Source organism: Girardinichthys multiradiatus, chromosome 20, assembly GCF_021462225.1.
Source record: "Girardinichthys multiradiatus isolate DD_20200921_A chromosome 20, DD_fGirMul_XY1, whole genome shotgun sequence".
Taxonomy (NCBI): Eukaryota; Metazoa; Chordata; class Actinopteri; order Cyprinodontiformes; family Goodeidae; genus Girardinichthys; species Girardinichthys multiradiatus.
Window position 1 is genome coordinate 18,974,945 of NC_061812.1, and position 16,375 is coordinate 18,991,319.

The 16,375-nt window shown below is 40.9% G+C and overlaps 1 protein-coding gene across 4 annotated transcripts in view; it reads right to left on the bottom strand.

Annotated features, from left to right (window-relative positions):
- The window catches only part of pax7a (paired box 7a), a 57,249-nt gene that overhangs the window by 16,455 nt on the left and 24,419 nt on the right, over positions 1-16,375 (bottom strand). For all 4 annotated transcript variants that reach the window (XM_047348168.1, XM_047348169.1, XM_047348167.1 and 1 more), the window contains 3 exons: positions 14,495-14,694; positions 2,417-2,582; positions 836-1,032 (listed from right to left, as the gene is read on the bottom strand). In XM_047348168.1, the coding sequence (XP_047204124.1) occupies positions 836-1,032; positions 2,417-2,582; positions 14,495-14,694 (563 nt within the window). The remainder of the gene's footprint in view (positions 1-835; positions 1,033-2,416; positions 2,583-14,494; positions 14,695-16,375) is intronic.

The window sequence follows — 16,375 nt, forward strand, 5'->3', positions numbered from 1 at the left end:
CAACTCTTTACACACCATTTCAATCTTATTTTCTGCCTGTTAACCACATCTTGTTGGTGAGGGTGGGCAAGACTGGCCAGTATTGATGGGTAATTGTGTTTAATTCACTCCGTACACACGATTTGCATCAATACAAATCATTTTTCATTCTGTGCTACTGAAAGCTCAACCCTTAACAGAAAGAGTCGCTTTTAAATGCTCATTAATGGAGGTGTCCAAAAGATGTTAACAGCTGAAACCAAAGGCTTTTTAGAAAGGAACACAAATAAATCTTTACATGCAAGTCCAAGCATTAAGTAGACAGAGTAGAAATTAAGGGTTACTCTGTACGTAAAGATGCCTAAAATTCCTGCAGCATAAGACACAAGCGGGAAAAAAATTACACAACGCACTGGAGTCTTCGAGCTGCAGACAATTACGTGAAGAAGATTATGGGTCCACATTTATAAGCTTTAGCTAATTATTTCATCTGCATGTGCTCTCTCTGCACGGTGCAGGATTTAGATGTCCCAGGAAAGTAGAAAACCTCTGTTTGGAGCAGCTCTAGCCCTTCTGGTTGCTATCAAGATGAATTTTAATTTGTTGATGTTAATCCAATTGTTTTACAAATGTAGCAATTTGGAGTAGCTAAAATAAATCCAGGGCTTTGGAAAGACGAACATAAAAGCCCACACTGGCAGTTATTTTCGCTGAACATGCTGTTTCTGAATCTTAATTTCTGTGAAAAAAAAATGCAATTACATATCCTTAGCTGAGAGAGGAGGAGGAAAGCGGTGGAATAAAGAATGTTATCAACACCTATGAGAGAACACGGCATCATGGCTGCTGGTCTAACCTGTGGGGAGAGCCCGTTGCCGACGGGGTTCATGTGGTTGCTGGAGGCGGAGGGACTCATGAACGTATCGGAGTAGCTGGAGAAGCTGTGGCGATTGGACGACAGGCCGTAAGCGGAGCTGCTGTCGGCGCTCAGACCTCCCTGGTGCATGGATGACGGTGGCAGAGGCTGGGGTCTATGCAATGTGCTGGTGCCCTCTGACATAAACAAACCAACAAAAAACAACATGCATGACAATAAGGTTCTGCACTGAAACAAACATGAATCTTTAGGGCAAAAGCCTTTAATTAAAGTGTAAAGTAGATTTTTATTGTTCCCCCTTCACTTTTCACAGAGCTCTGTTCAATCCATCATCTGAAACTGGAAAGAGTATGGGACAACAGCAAACCTACCAAAAGATAGCTGTTTACCTAAACTACCATATCTAGTGCTTTGAGTTAGGAGAGATTTGATCAGAGAGACAACCAAGAGGCCCTTGGTAGCTCCGGAGGAGCTGCAGAGATCCACAGCTCTAGTGGGGGAAGCTGTTGACAGGATAACAAATGTTCTTGTACTCCAGAAAACTGGCCTTTGTGGAACAGTGGCAAAAGGAAAGTCATCTTTGAAATAAAGTCCTAAAAAGTGATGTTTAAAGTGGGTCAAAAGCCATACAGAGAGCCCAGTCAGATTTTAGAAAAAGTGTATCAGGTCAGAAGAAACCAAATTGAACTTTCTGGACTGCAAGCAAAATGTTATGTTCGGTAAAAAACTAACACTGAACGTTGCCCTGGGCGCATCATCTCCACCTTAAAACATGGTGGTGGCAGCATTATGGTTTTGGGAGGCTTTTCTTGATAGAAAAATAGTTGATAGAAAAGGTGGTAGAGAGCATCCCCACAAAGAAACCTCACCATACACCACAACAACTGTAAATTACAGCCAGAGCTGCAATGGGTTTAGATGAAACTGTTAGAATTTCCTAGTCAAATTACAGACATAAATTCAATTGAGAATCTCTGTCAAGAATTGCTGTTCACAGATGCTCTCCATCCAGTCTGACATAACTTAAGCTACAGTATTTTGCAGAGAGACATAAGTAACAAGACCTATAAATTTAACTGCAGCAAGAAGGTTCTACTAAGCAGACCCAAAAGCGGCTAAATACAAATGCATGTCACACTTGCATTTGTATTTGTATTTGGAATGGAACATTTAAAAACTAAACATCCTTTCCTTCCACTTCACAAACATGCAGTACTTTATGTTGGCCTATCACGTAAATCCTGATATTAAAGTTTAGGAAAGTTCTAATCTTTAGAAATATGTTTCCTAATGAAAAGTGTAAAGCTTCCACTTGACCCCTGATTGTCATGTAAGACTTGTTTGTGTTTCACTGTAACAATGATGTGATTTGGAAAGATAACTAGCAGCTGCATGCTTCTTATATGCAGCACATGATTCATGCAACTTTATTAGAATGTACATGAAATATGGAAAACATACCAAAATAATCAGGACTAATGCAATCTTTACCACAATTGAGTTAAAACCATTGAACAGAGCATTCTGTATGTTTTGGATGTCGGGCTGCGTCAGTTTTACCCTGTGATAGCGTGGCGCTGGGGTAGCTGGTGTCCGGCAGTTGGTAGGTGGGTAAGGTTGGCATGCCCGTGGGTGGGAATCCTCCAGGAAGCAGGTGGTTGAAGGCTGCTAGCTGATTGGCACCGGCCTGCTTGCGCCACCGAGCCCGTCTGTTGCTAAACCACACCTGCAAGATGGATAAAAACACATCATTTCAAAAAGAAGCTTCTTTATTTTATTTATTTAATCTTTATTTAACCAGGTAAGTTATTAAGAATGGATTCTTATTTACAGTAACAAAGAGAGAAACACAAAAGTAAACCTAGCAGCACATCATTACAACAATATTCAACTTAGAAATATAGCAACAATAAGAATGCTATTAAAATCATACAACTATATGTGACATACACATAGAATAGGGATTCATAGAAGCATATAACAAATTACAAAAATAGGGTTGAGGTAGACCTATTAGACATTTGTATATAAACACGTCCCAATGGATTTTGTTTAGGTTCTGTAGGGATGACCAGTTTACAGTAGAATACAAACAACAGTGATGTGTACGAAATTAAGCATTCATTATAAAACGTAAAGCAGAGTGGTACATAACATCAGGTTTCTGTCATGAGGACTTAGGAGCTAATCTATATATGATGTCACCATGGTCAAACATAGGCACGATTGTCTTTTGGACCAAGGTTTTCCTAGCAGAGTAAAAGATGAACGGATGCAAAAAAGGAAACCAAGTTTGGACTTGATTATGATTGTAGCCTATTTATGTGCTCTGAAAAATAGGCAAAAAATAGGCTTCAGTTAATCTTTAGTTAGTCTTTTTTTTAAGCTGGGTTAGCTTGAAGTCCCAGTGGAGTTCTGGCACCGGTGATTAATATGGTGTGAACAGTAGCGCTGCTGCAGCTAGCTGACAGTCTGCAGCCCTTCTCGGGAGCTCAGTGGCCCTTATCTGTTGTTCTTAAGTGGTTGTGAACTGTGTAAACAGGCAGCCCTAAGCTTCCTTCAGAAGGAAGAAGTCATAAAAAGGTCAGCGACAGGCCACTAGTGCGCACCACACTCCTCAAGTATGCTTGAAAAGCAGGGACCCTTTGGGAAAGGGTGTTGACCTCCAGGATATAACTGTAATTTGTTTATTTTTGCTGTTTTTGAAGTTTTAAAAGTATATTTTGGGAATAAAAAAGCCATTTTATTAGAATGCTAACAAAACGAGGAGCATCACAATGTCACATCTCTGAATGAAAAGGGGGAAAAACGGGGAGTCTTTAGAATGGCAAAGATTTACACATTTTAAAAAGGCTTCTGCTTCAACAAAACATGAATATAATCAGGCGCCTTTTGAAAAGAGCCAGCAACCTGTTCCATTTAGCCGAGACAAGGCCTGGGCTTCACTGTGTGCTTGGGGTTGAAGGACATTGATCTATGCTTCGCACAGGCAATTCATCAGAGTTTAATACACTGTCAGCGCAGTTCATCTACTGTTGTGTTTCAAACGGCCATTGCTATTGTGAGAGCACATGAAAGAGGGGGACAAAAGCCCCTCCGTACGCCAGCGAGAACAGTGGTCACAAAGAGAGGGCGTCCCTTTTAAACAGGTCTTAAAGAGGGACACTTTCAAGGGGACTTACACACAGACGTACTCTCCATTTTGGGGGCCTGCCTCTTTTTTGTGTGCAAAAATATACATATAAACTCGCAAGGGCCTACAAGGGATCTCAGCCTCGCTGAGATCTTAATTCAAATGTGGTTCTTTTTCTACACAGTTGTTGCTTCCACAAAGACTTTTTTGCCTTTAAACCAGTTTACAAGGAAGGAAATAAATGCAACAGGCGGTGACTATGTCAACTTTTGAGAAAAGGCCAAATCTCAGGGTGTACAAGTGGAAAACCAACAGGAAATCTTTATCTCAAGCATGACTGCTTCTAAAGAGCGAGTCTGAATCTCTTCAATCAGCTATTACAAAACAAATGTGAGATGTAGCTCAGTCAAATTTCTGCTATTGGGATGTAGTGGAGCGTGCTCCGAGGTCTGAACTAAGCTCTGACTGGGCCAGACAAACAGCTGCCTGGCTCAAGGGAGGGAGAGGGGAGCACAGTTGGGGGTAGGGGTTGAGGGAGGCGCAGCACCTTCTCTCCACACACTCCCAATCACCCCACCTCACAGTGCCACTTCACCTTCGACCTCATCCTCTCACACCATCCCTTCTTTCATGCTCACTTTAACTTCCTTCCCTCTTTTGTCATCCAAGCTTAGGAAGGCGGTGCCTCATCATGATGGACACAAAGACACCTGAATAGTAAGGTTACTTTTCACTTTCACAGTTTTTCTTAATTCCAGTGTTACATTTTCAGTTTCCGCTTCACCTTAAATGATTTATTCAATCATATGTTTGCTTTGTTTGACAGCCTGCAGTAAGTTGCTGTTAAAATGCATTTTTTTTGCTTTCTTCTTTATGCATAGCATTGGTGTTTGCTCTTTTGCCCCTGTACCATGTCTTGCCTTTGGGGTATTTTATCCTGTGGGACGTTTTGCACCAACCACATGTTAATTTGTAGCCAATGATTCTACGTTTCTTACTATCATCTACTCATAGTTTACTGTAAGAAAATCTGCTCAGGTGACACAAATAAACTCAGTAAGCTTTTGAAAAAAATCCATAACTAATTAATGATAAGATACAACCTTCAGAGTGTTACATTTGAATGCAAACTTGTATTTTCTTCATAGAAGGAAGTTGCACTATTAGACCTTGAATTAGATGGCTACATCCACGCTTAGATATTTGTTCTGAAGTTTTTCTGAAATCATCTCTTCTTTGAAACTTAAACAGATAAAAATAGTGGAGCTTATTTTGCGTTGATAATAATAAGGAATAAGTTAAAAACTATTTCTATCATGGGAGAAGAAGTGGAGGTGGTGGAGGAGTATAAATACCTCGGTGTTCACCTGGACAACAGACTAGAGTGGAGATGCAACTGTGAAGCCATCTACAAGAAGGGACAGAGCAGACTGTACTTCTTGAGGAAGCTTAGGTCCTTCATTGTTTGCAGCAAGATACTGCATATCTTCTATAAGTCTGTTGTGGAAAGTGTGATCTCTTCTGCCATCATCTGCTGGGGAAGCAGCATCAGAACCAGGGACTTAAAAAAGCTCAACAAGCTGATAAAGAAGGCTGGCTCTGTTCTGGGGACTCCTCTGGAACCTCTGGAGGTCATTGTGGAAAGACGGATTCTTCATAAAATGAAGAACATTAAGGAGAACCCTGAGCATCCTCTTCATGAGACTGTCCTACAACAACAGAGTGTCTTCAGTCAGAGGCTTCTTCAGATCTGCTGTAAGACGGAGCGCTACAGGAGATCCTTCCTGCCCACAGCCATCAGCATCTACAACGGCTCTTTGAAGAAACCTTCATAATATGAGCTATAACAACATTTAATTTCCCTTTGGGATTAATATAGTATTTTTGAATTGAATTGAATTGATCAATTTTCCAGACTTCTCTTCTGGTGGGGTGATCACAAGTCACATTGTGATCTAACTTCAACTAATACTGACTCAGAGAAGAGTTTCAAACAAACTTAGAAACATAATGATCAGAATCAAAAGACGGGTCTGATGGCCTTGTGTTTACTTTCGGTTTTGAAATTGTTTTGTTCATTATTTGATCTTTGTAATTAATTTGTTTTTTCTTTTGCATCCACACCTGCGGAAGAGATAAGAGACAGCTTATCTACCAAGATAACATTTTGGACTGGTAACCATTCAGTTCTTAAATCCAGGTGAGCAATCCAGACAAAGGTGACACAACAGTCTAATTTCAGACCAAAGTAAGGAGTCTCCCTTATCAGTTTTTTTGTGTGGGGTTGGTGGTGGCCAAGCTAATGGACAAGGGGTGGCTCGCTTGAAGTTCTATCCTCCCTTTTCTCTCTTTAAAACTTAAGACATAGACTAAAATCAGGTTAAAAAAAATAAACAACTCCCAGTTATGCAGGGAACCATTGTGCTTTAATTTCAAAGAGAGAAAATCATAAGGTTTTGATAAAACAAGACTTCTGATGACGTGCTAATACTCTAAATGCTCATTCTTAGTTTCCTTTAGAAGTTCTCTTTAATAGCCCTTAGATTTTGTGTTTTGTGAGTTTTTATGTTTTTTTGTTTTGTGTTTTGTGTTTTGTGTGCATTTATTTTTTATAAAATATATAAATCAAATTTATTCCTATATGAAAATAGGCAATAAAATGGCTCCCGATGAAAGAAAATATTTTACCCCTCAACATTTATCATGGAGCTCCTAAGAATCTTTTGAACATAAATTCAAATAAACATAAACATAGCCATAATCAATTATTGCTAATGGTTTGTTTCAGGGTACAAAAGTGAAGTAGGAAGAGATGAAATAGCAATGCATGGTTATCAGTGGCAGATGCTGGTCTTTCAAGGAGGGGAAGCTAAATTTCAAGATCGCTGATTCGCTCATTTCACTGTCAATCAAAAAGGGATTCAGCCTCTGACAGATCATCCAATCATCATGCAGAAGCTGAGTGTCCGGGCCAGCCGAGCCCAGCCCACTGCCCCATAGACCCCCAGAGACGCTGAGCATCCGATGGGCGGGACAAAGCCCATCCTTTTTCTTCGCTACTGAACTCACTGTTGTGAAGCTGCGGGAATGAGTGAGAGGAAAGCCGCGTCGTTACCAGTGATAAGAAGCTGATTCTGAACAAAAGTTGAGCGCATTGTAGCGCATATTTAGTCAATGACATGTACACACAACAGTATATATTTGATCACTTATTTTTTGATATTTTAGGGGAAGCTGAGCTTCCCTTGCAGTCTTAGAGCAATCGCCACTGATGGTTATGAAACGTTGAAGACATGAACTAACCCGGAGCCATAGCATCTCATACAAGCTGTCACACAAGTTCAAACATATAGTAAAATAAAGCCTATTGTACCATAAAATCTATTGGAATTTGAAATTGACTTGCATTTGGAAAGTGCAAGTCAATTTCTTAGATAATACTTAGATAATATTACCCAGTCTGCCAGCTCTGTTGAGTAAGAATGCACAGACATAAACACACACATGCAGTGCATCCAGTCTAATATATGGGGGAAAAGAGGGAACCATGTGGCACAGACTGAATGGCTTTCTCTAACAGTCATCAGACTCTCAGCACAGACGGGGATAAACAAGCACTCAAGTGGGGCTGCACATATGCCCATACCCTATCACCAGCATGCATATATTACCAGTCCAGTCTTCATGTTCATGCACACATTGGCTCTCGCATAGACTATGACACACAGCCCAAAGCTGAGGATTTGAGGCTATGTGCTCTGGAACCTGATCACAAAGTCACCTTGGAACAGAAATTCTCCTCTTCTCTCCCCAATCCAGTTTAATTCTTTGCAGCAACATAGACAGCTGCAGAGCTTCCTCATTGTTACCCTCGTTTACCTATGAGTGTGCGGCCCGAATTCACATGGAATTCACTTCTGTCTCATTTTCATGGGCTAAAAGGTTTCCCAGCATCTAGAGTGCTTGGACGTTTCTATATCACTGGATAGTTGTGGACAATGTTTCTTGGAGCCAAAAAGGGGAAAGGCAGACAATCAAAAGTCAAGTTTAACCCTGCTCAAGAAATTAAGGAACAGCAAAGAAGGAAGCAGGAGAGCTGAGCTGCAGCTGTGCATCCCAAAAGTGTTTGCACCCCTTGAATGTTTCTGCATTTGTCACTTTATGATAAAGAAAACTGATAGACTAACACAAAGTAGTGTATTGTTGTGAAGTTGAAGGAAAATCATTCATTTAAAATCATCTAGCATCAAAATATCTGTAAACTGTGTTATGCATTTGTATTGATTCGCATGAGTCAATACTTTGCAGAATCACCTTTTGCCGCAGTTAGTGCTGGAAGCCTTTGGTTGTTTGTTTTACCAGTGTTGCCTTTCTAGAGACTGGAAATCTGTCAATTCTTCTTTACAAAATTGTTAAAGTTTCATTGGCTGGAGCTCAGTCAGATTGGTTGGAGAGCGACATTGTACAGTAACTTACAAGGCTTGTTTCCTGGTCTCTGTTGAAGAAAAGGATGCCCAAAGCATGATGCTGCCACTCTCATGCATTACAGTGGGGACAGGGTATTTATGGAGGTATATATATGCTAAGAAGTTTCATTTTGGTTTCATCTGAGCACCTTTTTCCAGATATTTGGACTATCCTCTATAATGTGTGTACCAAATGTCAAATGGGTCTTTACATGGTTTTCTCCTAGAGCTATCATGAAGCTTGGGTGCTTCCCTGATTAATACTCTTCTCTGGTTTATCAGTTTAGTTCAGTGGTCCTCAACGTTTAAAACCCAGAGAGCCATTTTAACATGGCTCACATGCCACAGGTTGCAGATCTCTGGTTTAGTTGGACTCTTTTAATTTTTGCTGTTTTGTTCCACTTCATAGTTATGTACTTGTTGGTGATGGTCTGTCACATAAAATCCCACTATGGAAGTTTGTGGTTTTGAAGTTCAAGATGTATAAATACTTTTGCAGAGCACTGTGTATACAAATGTTAAACCTACAATCTGATAAAATGTGAAATTTTTATTGCAATGATGAAATTTGAGTCCTTGGTTCATAATACGCTCCATATTGCTTCATCTCATCTAATCTTTTTTTCAATGCTAGTCAAAAGAATTGATTCTGAACGATTAAATATCTTTTTTCCCAGCTGATCAGTGATAGCGTGCACTCACACCAACATTGTAAAGGCGTGACAGTGCACTGCAGAGACCAAATAAAGCACTATGTGTTGTTTCCCTTAAACAGGATCATTCACATGAGAATTGTCCATTTACACGATCCTCCATGAATTCTTTTACCAAAGACAAGTCCTGAATACGTGACGCCTTTCAGGAGCCAATTTGCAACATTTGGTAGATGAATACCAAGAGCCGATAGATAATGACAAAACAAAATGTGCTGCTGACTTCATACCCATAAAAACGCAGATGAGGTGATGCAACTGGCTTCAACAACACACCAAATCCTCTTCTGCCTCATACCACGCAATATGCTCCCCCCTTCCCTTCCCATGCCTCACACATCCTCCTCCTCTTTCCTTTTCCTCTTTCTTCCCCTATAATTCCCTCCCTGCTTGCCTTCCAGACTGGCACTATGCTAATTAAAGTAGCTAGGAGTGTGAATTTGTGAGGAGAGTGGGATTAGCTTGATAAGTATCAGGAGTACAGAAGCACTGTACCAAAGTCATTTAAATTCTAATAATAAGAAAGTGTTAGAACATTCACAGTGATGCATTGCAACAATTTCTTCCCGACAATCTACACAAATCCTATTTATTCCTTTATGCGAAGTAAACCCGCACTGGCGGGAATACAGTTGCCTGTTGGGTTTGGTTGCTACCACTCGGCGCTATTGGGATTTTTCTTTTCCTTTACAGTGCTTAAAATTGACTGACACAATTATGAGGAAATTTCCACATGGAATACCTTCCATTTTCACTAACCTGCTTAAAACCACCTGCATGAGGCTGAACTCGGCTTTAAATGTATTTTAAATGAAGCTAAAGATGCTAGCTCACAGCCACTTATAGGTCTTTCTGTCTGATCTCATTCAGAACAGCGCAAGCCCCAGATAAAGAAAAAAACTTTTTAACAAATTGATTTGCATGCTTCATAAAAAGCACTGCTTATGCCTTATTAGATTCCACTAACTATATTAGCTACATGGGGGATGTTTATTGGTAATGAAAGAGGACCTATGTGACAGATTTGGTAAAGCGAGCCGTCAACTGCATGCTGAGATGATGAGCTCTGGCGAGACTCAGGCGTCTGTCTCTTAAAAACTTCAGCCTAAATAGGAGGCAAATGCAATTTGCTTCATGTAAAAGAGCCGATTTATAGCGACCTGCTGCCCATCGCCTGCACATCCCTTCCCTTCTTGGTGTTTCCACACCCGATCCGCCGCTCAGAGACGCAGAAATGGCTTTGCTGCCTGCTCCTGTTAAAACTGAGGGGTTATCAGATGGAAAGTAGTAGAGAACACTGCATCGGCGGTGGATACAGGGAAGGTAGACTTGGCAGCATCCCCTTCTACAGAGACAGTCTGGAACTAATTGCTGAGAGATATGGATCACATGCCACAATTTGTCAGCTGGGGTGATAAAACCATTGCACGGTTTGTAGTGGTAAAGGAACGCCGGGAACTTCTCTAAAAGGGGGCAGTGGGCCGATCAAGATAGATGCTGAGAGGGTGTTAAAATGGCAGACAAGGGCAGACACTGGGCAGTTAGCTCTGTTTATGAGTTTATGTTGTGAGTCAGCGGTAAGCCAAACACTCATCACTCATACGGGAATCCAGCATTTAATTTACAGCACGGCTTTGACTGCCACGCAGGGCGGCCTTGTTTACAAAGGTTTTAGCCTCACAGTTTACCTCTGTGCCTGATCCAAAAACTGCTTTCTACATTATAGCCATCTTAAAAGAGAAACGGATAACGGAGAACCATGACAGCTCACACAAATCTGAGTTAAAATATGAGTTTGTGGGACCCCTGCATGGACCCTTGCTCATAATTTCTCTCTCAGCCTTAAACTGCGTCTAGTTTCTGGATGACATCTGGAAGATGCGTCATTGCAGCTGTGCTGGAGAAGCTTTGCAGTCTGACCAAAGGGTCACTCTTCTTCTGCCCTATGACGGACCATTTGGGCACCAGTGTGAAGTCCAGCTGGTGGCCATCTTCTCATGTAAACTCACATTTCAGCAACGGTCTTTCACACTATCAGCTGTCCAAGGAGGATAAAGGAGATGAATGTGCATATGCGAACAACAATTCAGAATCTGTTTTTAAAGCTGTGATGGTTCTGCAGCAAAAGCGTAGAAAACTATTAGACTTTTACACTAAGAGATTTAACAGTGTGTTGCTTGAAGCATGCAGACTGTGGCACCACTGTCGGTATTATTTATTTTGGCCACCAGTACCCTTTTCTCCGTAACCTTCTCACAAAATTAAGTTTGAGTTGACCTTTTGAAACTTTCAAAGCCTCAAAGAATTAGATTATGAGGAAAACAGCATTAACAAATTATAGCCCCAGCCCAAATTCCCCAGGTTTTCACATGAGATCATTTAAGTCTATTATCCAACAGTAAAGAGAAAGAAGTGACCCCACTGGCTTTCTTGTTTGGCCACTTTTCTCATGCTTGTCCATGATTATTTGCTCTTCCATAAACACTCAGACGTTAATGCAAGAAAGAAATACTTTCAATCATGTGCCACAGTCCTCATTGATGACAGAAGAACAGAACCAGCCCAATGATGTAAAAGGTTCTAAATTAGATTTGGGGACCTCCCATCTACCATCATGGTACCAGTATGAATAAAAAACACTTTTTGACCGGAATGAGAAACATTATGTGTGGCACAAAGCAAGCACTGCACATCACCAACATTTAATAGAGAGAAATATCAGCCACACAGTAACTAAATGTGCTTTCCTTGACTCATGTTAACTTTACGTGATTTATGTTTTAGAACCATGTTTGAAAATGTAAAAAAAACAAGATTTCTAATAGAAGCTGTATCTTCTTCCCAGAAGTCGAAACATTTTAGGCAGGAGACTGAAATGATCACAATGCATAATTCAGATAATGTTGATCATCAATCATTTTTCCTGATGTTGACAGAGTTTTAAGTATTTTGTTTTTTATCCAGAAAGGTAGTTTTAGTCTGAATACACTGATTTAAATTAATTTTAAATATCAAGCTTCAAGTTTTGTTTTCATGATCGCCGTTGACTTGTCACCTGTAAAAACAATATTTATATCTGTAAACTTGACTTGTGTGTCAGTTGTAATGCTCTTGTGGGACCCTGATGGTTCTGGGGGTCTTAAGCACTTGCTTAGTTTTCTTGTTCCTTGGGCCAGCTCTGCTGAAGAATGATGAATAAATTAATTTCTCAAATATAATTTAACTAGAAATAAAAAGCAACAAAAAATTTTTGGTAATCGCTGTTGCTACTTTTGCAATATTGTTGTTGCTTATGCCCCAGTCAACGAAATGTGGAAATAAAATTACCTTTCTAAATCTATATAGTGTAATATTTAAGGCTCTAGGTTTTCCACCACATGATAAACTGCACTTCGTTGCTCAGAAATACTGGACACCCGTGCGTGTTGGGGGGGTTTTGAAGATGGACAGTGGCATATGTGGAATCAGTTACCAACACTGCGTGTTTGTGGTGTGATGAACAGTTAGCATGCGGTGAGGAGTTTGGGCCATTTTAGAGTGAGTGTGAACCACTGGGGTAAGAGGAGAGGGGTGCCCCAGACATTTTTTTGTTTTTTTACTAGCAGTTGATTGATTAATGTTGTTGTCGGGGCATGGGGTCCCCAGAGAAGATGAAGAACTCTGTGTGATATGTGGAGGGTTTTACAAGCAGCGGCCAGCTTGAAAGTGGTTGGGATGAGATCCTGGCCAAAGGCCGAAATGAGAAATCCATCAGGAATGCATTCCCTTTCGCTCCTCTTCTACTTTTTGCTCCCTTCCCATCTTTGGAAGAACAGCTGCTGCTGTAACTCTAATGTATACATCTTCCTTCAATCTTGCACACAACTGTGGGGAATACAGGCTGTCAGAGTGGGCTCCTTAGTCTAGGGTGTGAAATAAGGAAGCATTTCTGTCAAACCGCTTCAACATTAAGGGTAATAGAGCATGATAAAAAGGAAAACGTGTTCATGATGGATGAATGTATTACAGCCATTGCAGAAATATTCATACCCCTTAAGCTTATTCACATTTTGTCACATTAGTATCACAATTTTGAAGGCATTTTATTGGTATTTTATGGGATAGACCAACACAAAGTAGTGTATGTTCTAAACTGGAAGGAAAATAAGGCAAGTTTTTCACATGTTAACAATCTGAAACGTATGGTTAGCATTTGTATTCAGCTCCTTTACATTAATACCCATAAATAAAATTCAGAGTAGCAAATTACTCAATATAAATAAAGCTGTAGTGAGAAAGTCTCAGAGGTTTGTTCAAGACTATTAGTAGACAAACAGCATCACAGAGATGAAGGAACAACGTGGACAGGTCAGAGTATAGTTGTGGAGAAATTTAAAGCAGGATTAGGTTATCAAACAACATCCCAAGCTTTGGAGCACTGTACAATCTATTATCTGAAAATAAAAAGAGTACTGGACAGCATCAAACCTACCAAGACATGGTCGTCCACCTAAATTGACAGGCTGGGCAAGGATAATACTAACCAGAGAAGCAGCCAAGAGACATGGTAACTCTGGAGAAGTTGCAGAGATCCAACAGCTCAGGTGGGACACTGGGAGGGCAACTATTTGCCTTGCATTTCACAAATCTGACCTTCATAAAAAAGTTGGAAGAATAATGGTGTTGAAGAATGTAAATCGCAAGAAGTACCACATGCGGTTTGCCAAAGCCATACTGAAGACATGATCTACATGCGAAATACTGTGCTGGGTAAAAACCTAGTGCCGCACCTTCATACTGAACAAGCTATTTCAATGGAGAAAAATAGTGGTGGCAGCATCATGCTGAGGGGATGCTTTTCCTCCTCAGCGACAGAGAAGCTGGTCACAACCCACTTTTCAAAATTTTGTTTGTAAAAAAAAAAAGACAATCATGTATTCTTATCCTTCCACTTCACAATGTGCTCCTTGGCTGGTCGATCACATTAAATCCCAATAAAATACATGGAAAGTTGTAGTTGAAATTTGAACCAAATGTGAAAAAGTTCAAGGGGTAAGAATACTTTGATTAGGCACTGTGCTGGCTACATTTTATAGAGTAAAACATTGTTGGGTTTATGGAGAAAGATAATGCTTTTTGCTTCAAGATAGTCAGCGTTTCTGCAGCATATAGCCCCAGAAAAGCATTAAAAGTAAGTGCACCTTATCTACAAAGAGAAAAACCAGTCCCTGTAAAAATAGTGCTTGACAGGTTCAGAACCTTTAGAAAGAATGTAAAATCTCTGCCGAGCTCTAACAACCTTTTTAGCTTAGTAATGTTAGATTAAGTATGGCTCTGTAGGTCTCACCTGTACTCTGGCTTCTGTGAGTTTCGTCCTCTGAGCCAGCTCCTCTCGGGTGTAGATGTCAGGGTAATGCGTTCTTTCAAAAGCCTTCTCCAGCTCCTCCAGCTGCTCTGCTGTGAAGGTGGTGCGGCTGCGTCTCTGCTTCCTCTTCAGTGGCAAATCTGGCTCCGAATCAACATCCGAGCCTTCATCTGTGCGGTTACCTGAGGTGAAGAGAAATGTAATGAGAATCTAGTCAAGAGGCCTTTGGGAGCATTAGCTATTTGTAGAAAATAACAGCGTTATCTCCATTCTAAAAGGGCCTCTTTTGTTGCTCATGAGTGCAGGGCTTGCATCACAGAGGATTCAAATGACAGCTACTTTTCTCTCCATATACAACTGGGAGAATATTATCTTAATCTGTGGATATTTATTTAATATAGAGAAGGCCCTGATATGCAATCCTGCCTGTGAGAGGGGGCCCCAGAGGGTGTGAAGGCAGAGAGCTGAGGGGGAGTGGGCTGCCAGTGGGTAGAAGGGTTAATCTGCAGAGGCCACCTTGCTGCTCCTCACCCTGCTTTTCTCTGTCATTGGCCCAGGGCACACTGCTCATACACAGCTCAGCCAAAGTGCATAAAATAGAGCACAATATCACAGCAAAACCATTCAGTCCCATGTGTTTCCACCTGCTGTCACCGAATGAATTAAAGCATATTTTACATTACTTTTTCGGCATTTAACTAAGCTGAATTTTTTGCTCGAGGAACACAGATACAGCACAATGCTGTACAATCCGGGCCAACAGGGACATTTTTGACAGCAAATACGCATTACCATTGCACATTACCATTATAACTGAATTTAGAAAATTGCATCATTTTCACCTCCTCTGCATGTTTATTCAAACTACATGGCCCTTTTCATTTCATGTCATAAAATTCTTATTTTCATAATTTCCTCATTGAGACATAGACAAGGCAGAGTGATGTGCCAGTGTTGCTCCAGGCCTAGTTGGATTGCATCATGCACAGTCCAGAAAGTGTGGGAGAAGGGAAAATAAAGGGAGATGTTGAAGAAGAGGGCGCTTGAAGAGATTTCGGTTTCTGACACAGGCCCTTTGCCATCCGGCTACAACGCAAATGCACACCTGACTCTGACTCTTTGTTTCAGCTCACTTCAGTCAAATCTTTCAGCGTAAGTGGACAAAAAGAACACTCAGACCTTGCCTCCAAATAACAACTGTGAGAACAAAAGAGCAACAGAGCTGGCAGAGTCTCAAGGCCAGCTTCAGAGTTTAATTAAACAAGGAATTATGGGATTATATGGAGACTATCATTACAGGCCACTCCATGAGTCTTCTGTGAACATTTTTTGTCCCCCTGAGCTTGGGCTCGATGATTCTGCGCGGATTACATGTGACTGCAGGACATGAGGCCGCATTCATTAAATCAATTCTTCAGTTTTATCCTTTTTAATAAAGATTGATTCTTGAAGCACAAGCTCGCTCAGGCTGTTGAACACCCTTGAACATACAAAGTTGAATATGTACATACAGCACATATCCCTTTGTTGGTTTTCATGAGGATGCGAGTATCCATTTGCTCTGTAACTTGCCATGACGACACTTGAGAGCAGCGCAGCAGTCTGCAGATCACTTTGCAAAGTCACCTCCATGTCCCCCCGGGGAGATGTCGGGGTCAGAGTCGACACATGCTCGGTGGGGTTCTGAGCGAGACACCACAGTCTTCTCCTCCTCCTCAAATTATCCCTTTTCTTTGCCTTGTCCTTTGTTGGAGATGCTCTCACAAACTTTAGCTAGCTAGTGAACCTATATTTCAGTTTGTGTCACATTTACAGGTATTTACATGCATTCAATAATAAGACTCAACAGTCTGACATTCAGTC